General features: G+C 36.9%; 1 protein-coding gene across 1 annotated transcript in view; it reads left to right on the top strand.

The window, feature by feature from the left end:
• The window catches only part of KDM5A (lysine demethylase 5A), a 94,173-nt gene extending 86,373 nt beyond the window's left edge, over positions 1-7,800 (top strand). Inside the window, exon 28 of the mRNA XM_032390704.1 lies at positions 2,495-7,800. Coding sequence (XP_032246595.1) covers positions 2,495-2,701 — 207 coding nt within the window. The 3' untranslated portion in view covers positions 2,702-7,800. The remainder of the gene's footprint in view (positions 1-2,494) is intronic.
• The last annotated feature ends 358 nt before the right edge of the window (positions 7,801-8,158 follow it).

An 8,158-nucleotide genomic window follows, 5' to 3' on the forward strand; every position in this document is an offset into this window, starting at 1 on the left:
CAAAAGTAGCACTGGAGTTGGATTGTTAGTACGTGAATGTGATAAAAAGATACTAGTAAGGGAAGGACTGTTTTTTTTCCCTGCTAGATGATTGGGGTGAATTTTTATATAATCTGTAGGCTGGGATAGAATCTGTGTACTGATGAATATCTCAAGAAAAGTTTATACTTTTTTGGAATGGTGGGAGAGCTAGGCTTAGGAATGGACCTGTAGCCAAAATCACAAAAGAGAACATTTCTTCCTTACTTGAGAGAGACTGATAGTTTGAGGAAACCTGGAAGCCAGTGAGTATAGTGCAGAATTAGATTTTAAGAAACATGGAACCACTTTTCTTGGCAGCAAATACTGATAAATTAGGAACTTTCTTATCCTGTGGATTAGCATGACTGAGGACTGGACTGGATTAAGAGGGTTGGAGGTAGGAGTAGAGTTGTCTCTTGGTTCAGGGTGGCATCATAAAGAGGGTAATATCTCAGATTTGGGCAGCTCAAAGAAACAGATCATCTTCCCAATTCTCTTAACGAGCTCCAGATAGCCAAAGCACTTACCATCAGATTGGCACTTCATAAATCTTCATAGCTGCGGTACCTATATTTTTAGTTTGCTGCCCAGAAGTCATTTATCTGCCCCTTTCTTTCATGTACTAGTTTGCTGCAGTAGGAACATTTTGATCAATTTTCTTCACTACACAGACTTCAGAAGCTAAATATTACATAAACAATTACAGAACAAAAACAGAATTTGTTTTAGGAACGAATTGTAAAATGGCTCTGAATTTACTAGCAAGCAGTATCACAGAGTGCCAGGGATGATCAAATTTAGAATATATAAGAATTACCTAGACTCTGACTGAAAATACAGGCTTCTGGTTTGTACCCCCAAGATATTCTGAGGCTGTAGGTTTGGGATGGGTCTCAGCTACACTTTGAACAAACACAATAGGTAATTCTATGTAAGTGGTCTACACATTTTGAGAAACAGTGCAGCAGCAGCTATTTCAAGGTGCAAAATGATTTTCGTGTAAGATAGAATAATGAGTAGAGCCGTGAATCTGTGATCTTAAAAAACACGTCTAGTATCCTAGGCAGTGAACTAACTGTTTTGCCATACATTATTTCATTTGTTCCTCTAAATAATCCTGTAAACAAGATGTTATCTCCATTTTACAAATGAAGAAATTGAGCCTTAATGAGATTAAGTATTGGCCTCAAATTATATGTATCAGAACTCAGAACTTGTGACTGAATTCAGTAATCTTCATTTTGCACAGCACCATCTCTTAAGATCTAGAACTCTGGAATAGAAAGATTATTTTGACAAATGATTTTTCCCACACTGTATCCCAACCATAAAACCACTAACATGAGTATCATCATTTTGATGATTCTTATAGTACTTGGAAACTAATTTTGGAAACTACTCCCTTTCTCTGAAACTCATTTGCCCAGCCAAAACCTCCTTCCTCTGTTCTTTCTCCTAAGCTGCACTGAGGTACCTGTTTGATCCTTTCATGCCTCTTGGCTCTGAAATCTGGCAGAGCTCAGTGTTATAAGTGGCTTTGTAAGTTGCCAGTGAGATGATCCAGATCCACTTTGTGCTGGGGAGAGGAAGAGTAGCTCTTGTAATCTTAAAGGTTCTCATCTGCTGTAACGTCAGCTAATAAAAACTACGACAGTCACCCTCCATATACAAAGCCCCAGATCACCTTATTGTTAACCCTAGGCCCAAGGCTTAAAGTCACCAAACTATAGTCGCTTTCTAGCCTCCTATAATCACAATATTCTCTGGAGGGTCAAAGTTTGCCTAGTATCTGCCACTGACCTATTTTACAAATGACTTTAATTTGAAACCCCAGGGTGATCTATTGACCTATGACTTTGACTGTTTTAATTGGTTAATTTGTAAGATTTGACCTCTGATATTTGCTAACTTTTTATAGGGAGTTGTATTTGTAACGGAAGAAGAGAAGAATAAAAAATATTAGTTTTAAAAGTGGCCTATGTGACTGCTTTTCTAAAAAGGTATTTAATGCTCTTAGTACTTTGGCTTATCTCTTTGAAATAAAGCTAATACACAGGATTGCCTTCACATTGTTGTACTCTTCCTTTCTTGATCTAAGATAATTGCATTGTCTTAGAGCCTAGAAATTGTTAATATTAGCTAAAACTACTTGGCTGCTCTATTAGACGTTCCTTTTTTGTCAAGTTTTTCTCAAACATGTTTCTGCCTCAAAAGGAGCCCCGGGTAATTATGAGGTAATGGAGTACCTAAGAGGCCCAATTTTGTGGACATATTATGGTAAAATAGAATTTGGGGGTATTAACTTCCCAATTTCTGTCTTTAAAAAGTAGCCCCATAAGAAGTCATTGTCTCTGGACATCCCAGTTATTTGCTATCATTTAAGCCAAGAAAGCTCTTTGGTTTGTTTTTTTTTGTTTTTTTCTAGGCTTAATGTTTATGTAACCTAAACATTCCCCAATCTTGTCTCCTACAGGTAGACTGGGTACAATGTGATGGTGGCTGTGATGAGTGGTTTCATCAAGTTTGTGTGGGTGTATCTCCAGAAATGGCTGAAAATGAAGATTACATCTGTATAAACTGTGGAAAGAAGCAAGGGCCAGATAGCCCAGGTCACGCACCACCTCCTTCCTTCCTAATGAGCTACAAACTACCAATGGAGGATCTTAAGGAGACCAGTTAGCAGTTGCTGGGTTAGTTTGGGACATGGGGAGAAATGGACCACGTTGAGACCTTAGTCATCAAGTAGAGTGGTGTAGATCCACTCAGAATGTTGCTTCCAAAGACGAATGGCCTTCAGAGAAAGTCCTCTTAGCTGACTTCCTCTTTGCATGGACTGTGTGACCTACATTCTCTTCAACACATCTATGCAGAGGGTGTCTTTGGTACAGCAGCCAATGTTTCAGTTTATGTCTCCTCTGAGTATGGTTTGTTACTTTACAGCCAGACATGTGATTGAGCTCTAGAATGCTGGTTGGCATTGATACATTGGTATGCTAGCAGGGCATATAGGCTGTGGCTTATGGCCAGTCGATATTAGTTAGTGGTGTACAGCCCAGGGGCAGCACCATCTTGAGGTGCTGATGACTTGGCACTCCTTAGGACAATTGGAGAGGAGTGAGAGTACCACTCTCCTTCTGCTGTTACCTGGCATAGAATGCCCTGCAGATAGAACTATGGGAGCAACAGGGCCAAAGTTACTCCTGTTAGTCATGGGATAGTAGCCAGAGTCTAGATCCCAGCTACTTGTGTGTGTTTGTACCAAGAAGAAAGCCCCAAGTGAGAGGCAGATCACCTTATCTTCCTAAGGAGAGGAGTATGTCCTCTAGTTCAGAAGTCTGACTAGATTGGATTCTGGGAAGAAGAGCTTTTCTTATTTCAAGTCAAGGAGCCTTTTTTTGGCTTTGAGAAGTCTTGCTGTCTTGGGTCTGCATTTTAGAGACAAGCAGGTACATGGATCCAGCCTCCTGCAAAAGAAGAGAAGACAAGTCAGAATGTTTTACTGAGACACAGTGATGCATGCTTTTCGGGGAAACCTTCATTCACAAGTATACCAGATACCACCAGGCTTCAGGCATGGCCATGAGCAAGACCAGCAAATAACAGCTTTTTGCCTTGCAGCCCTGACCCCAATGTCTGCTGTTTCCAACACTGGCAATTTCTGATTGTGGCCCACAGCAGATGCTGTTGAATAACACCATGGCTTCATCAGAGAATGTGGGGTTGTAGCACCTCTGGGTGATAAAGTTGTTTTAGTAAATCCATTTTTAAAAAAAGAAAAAAAGGACTTGTTTTTACTTTTTTCTAAATGTCTCTGACTACTGACTGTTCTATAAATAGATTATTTTTCCTTTTTTAATATACATATATGAATATATAAATATATATATTTACTGTTACCAGCAGCATATGACAGAGTTTCAGCATCAAAAATCCATTTGGGGGCTTGCTTTCTCTTTTTTGCTTTTTAATCAACCCCATTTCTTCCTTGTAGTACAAGGAGTTAGCACTTCCTTCTCCGTCCTAGCCTGACCAGATTTTCCATGTTGTTTTTGTTCAAATAGATAATTACATTTCCTTTGTGTGTTGGAACTTGTCCCTGTCTGTTGGGAAACTTGGTCTTTCTATCTGTGGTGGCTGTTTTGTTTTTGTATGTGAATGTTTGAAACTATGGTGCTGTGTCCTCTTTCCTCCTGTTGTGTTCTCTATTCTTGTTAAGGTGTTAGGTAAGCTATATGGAAACGTTTATTAGAAGGGGACTCTTTTTTTTTTTTTAAAGGACAAAAAAACAAAAAATAACCAACCAAAAAAACCTAAAAGTAGTGTTTGGTCTTCACTATCCTGTGTCCCTTTATTTTGGTTAAAAATCTGTGGTTTGACTTAATTCATCAGTTTTCTTTTTAAAAGGGAGGAGCAGGGTGGGCCTAGAGAACAGCTTTTCCCTTTTGGCCCCAATCTCTTTTAAAGAAATGTCTTCTAGTAACTAGAAGTGAAATGTACTGTCCAGTTACAGTTCGAGTGGGTATGAGATTTAACTCAAAAGGCATCTTACTACAAAAAAGCAAAAGCTTTCCTGTAAAACCCAGTTTCTGTAAATGCATTCTCTATGGTTCATACTACCTAATTTTTGGTCATTCTTCCCTTAATATATTATATAATATTTTTAGTGTTTTGACCTGTTAAGAGGTTCATAGGCGTCACTGTGCATGATCTTAAGTGTGTATATGATTTAAGATTTCAGTGGATATTGCAAGGTAACTGTTAACCAATTTCATAAGTTTTCATTTTGCCAATCTATATAAAGATATTACTTAGTTAAAAAATTTCATCTGGTTGATGTTATAAAAGAAAGCACAATATTTTTTTGCCTTTTCATCTTCTCTGTAAAGATCTTCAAATACTTGTGAGTAGAAAATTGAATGCAGTTTTAAGTGATGGCTGCCTGGATGGAATACATTTAAAAATATTTCATTTTTCTTCCTAGTCACCTATTAACCTTACTCAGCCATCAGTGGAGGGGCATGAAGATGCTGAGAAAGATGACTAAGGTGCTCTGCTTCCTGGAATATGGTGGATGGATATAGGTGGCTGTTTAGGGAATAATTTATGTCCTTAATATGGTATTTACCTGCTGGAGACATGAGAGAGAGATGCAAGGCAGTCTCCAACCATGAGTAGTTCTCTGTTTACCTTCTGGTATTTTGAAACTTAAATATATGATTTAGTTGATACTATGAGCTTTTCTGTATTTATTTGAAAGTCACAGAGGATTTGGTCTGACTCTTGAGCGTAGATTTAGACCAAGGCTGAGAAGAACAGATAAGAGAAATTAGTTTAAAAAAATAAAAAAAGGGGGGGGGAAGAAAAATGAACATATACAAGTCTGTAATTGTGGAAATAATGAACTAAGATCTATTTGAAGACATGCCAGTGTCCTAATATAATATAAAACATTGTTTTCAGTTAGAGGAAATTACTTACTTACTACTTATTCCATTCTTCAACATTGTTATATTTCATATTACAACCTGATTTAAAATGTTTCTTTACCCTTCTCTCCAAAGTTGCAAATTTTCACCATTGGTATTTTAATTTCTATGTGAATTCTGTCAAAGGTATTTCTTACTACCTTCTTATAACTATGTTGGGGAAGGTTATAGAAAGAAAAATGAAAAAATGCTATGTAGGTCTTTAATATTCTCAAAGTGGGTAGGTCATTGGAACTATGCAAATCCCCAAGTTTACAACTATAGCATTAGTAGTTCACTTTCTTGTTGGCAGAAGAGGGGACATTTTCTTCCCACAAATGTTTATTTTACTTACAGATAATTATTGCAACAAAGCCATGTTGAGATTTAGATGCTAAGACTCCCTTCCTGAGTTGCTGCAAACCACCTTTGCACTGCATGATTCAAATTTGTGCCTCAGTAAAATTACAAATTACTGTATGTCATACTTTGAATAATTGAAAAGATAAGCATTAAATCTGTGATTGCCCACCATGTACTTATTTAATAATCAAAATCTTAGCAAAGGCTAGCAGACCTATAAGAGTAGAATAATTTTACCTGTGCTTCACTTCTGTTCTTCTCTGCTTTTGTCTTTGGTGTCCAAAAAATGTCAGTTTATTTGTTTTTCTTAATTTTAAGATTCTGGATGCAGTTCAGTGCACGTAAAAGAAACTCCCTGCTTGTCAATATTTTAATTCTGTAGTACATTTGTGTGAATATCAGCCAGTACTTAAAATAGGAGGATGAAAGGAGAAATTGAGAAACCTTCTTTCAAACGGTGGGACTATCTACTTTTTAAAGGAGAAAGTGACAATTTGGAGTGGGATTTAAAAATTGTAAATTGTGGAAGAATTTAAGCTGTTAAAGTCCCACATATAACCAGGTTCAATAAAGGTTTACATATGGAACTAGCTTCATATGTGTGTAGAAAGTTGCTTTTGCAGTAGGTCTGTTAAGTATAAATTTTAAAAAGCAGGCAACTGATTTGTCTTTTACCTTTTGAATCCCTCCCCTTTTAAAGTTAAAGCATATCATTACTTCTTTGGATATGGAGGTGCCAAGTGATATTCACAACATGAGAAGGAAAGAATGGGATGTGAATATATTTTGGAATTGCAGTCTTCTCTTGGCCTGGATCATATCCAGTCACCACTATGCAACGAATGATGTGCACTGGGAAAGGAGATGCCGGGTTCAGATGTAGCCTGCTTATTCTTATTTTTGCAATACTCCAAGATGTCTGAACAGGAATGTCTTTTGTAAACCTCAAGACCCTCTATTGATTATTCTCTTACATATTTATTTACCTGTTAGTGAGACACTTAAATATAATATGGACTCTAATTTACCAGGGTTTTTGTGGTGCCTTATGAAAAGTATAACTTGATTTCTTGGTTTTTTTTCGAGCATGTTTTTCATTTGTTTTCTGAAAGAATATTAGATATGGTTATTTGCATTACATCTGAAAAATAAAAGTTTTGTGTGTGTGCTCAGGTTCCCCCCTACTCTGTCATTACATTGGTGGCAACTCTAAATGGTAACCACGTAAAGGTCAATTTTGGTAATGAGTATTGATGATCCTGGGGAAAACTGGCAAGTGATACGAGAGCCACTTTTAACCTGTGCCAAAGCAGTTTCTAATATTGCAATTGCTCTCTATAAAATAAAATACTGGCCTCAAATAATTCTTTCAGTGGTGTGTTTAGCCTATTCCTGAGCATAGTGTTTTCAGAAAGTGTGACGTGGAAGAAGTGATTCCCGAAGATTTCACCTGTCCTCTATTTTCAGCAAGAATCCAGCGATGACCAGCAGACATTTCCCCACCTTTGATTCTTGAGCAATTTGTTCCTTGCAGCAAACCAGTAATAGCAGGGAAAATGAGAAAAAACTTTAATTTTGGCCTCCTAATGCTTAAATTAATTCAAACTGCAGCTTACTTCAAAGATAGCATTTTTTATTGCCAAAATTACCAGGTCTTGCAGTCATTTCTGAAAATGTTAAGTTTCTGCTTTCAGTGAAATTGGCCTCAAATATGAAGTATGTGACTGTGTATATATGTGTGTGGGTGAGAAAAATTGGTGGGAAGAAGGAGGGAAAAAAATCTAGTTATTTCTTAAATTGGAAAATATTTTTCTTACCAGCAAAAAAAGACCCCTGAAATTCCATACAGTGACAGATTTTTTTTAAAAATTATGTGAGATCCTCCCAGTTTAGCAAATATTTCATGGGGCCTTGCCATTGTGGTTGATATGAATAAACTGAAGATCCAGAATCTTGGCCATTAGCCATTAATTGGGAAGTCAACACATGATACAAGGAGAGAAAACGAACACAGAAAAATACTATATTATATGAATAAACTTAGAATGATTTAGGAATTTCTTGATTCTTTTTACCTACTTGTTCTTTAAAGTATATTTCTACACTACTCTTAGTAGGAAGAAAGATTTAATTCACATTTCCGTCTAGTAAAGTTCCATGAAATTTCTTTACCAAAGATTTTCCCTAACCTTGTCTTTGGAGCTAGGTTGAGTATCTTATTAATGGGAAAGAAGGCACCACACAAAGTCTAGTAAATGGCTTAATGGATCCAGCTGGTAAACCTTGTATTAAGGAACCCTGATGAGTTC

Source organism: Phoca vitulina, unplaced genomic scaffold, assembly GCF_004348235.1.
Source record: "Phoca vitulina isolate PV1807 unplaced genomic scaffold, GSC_HSeal_1.0 scaffold59, whole genome shotgun sequence".
Lineage (NCBI taxonomy): Eukaryota > Metazoa > Chordata > Mammalia > Carnivora > Phocidae > Phoca > Phoca vitulina.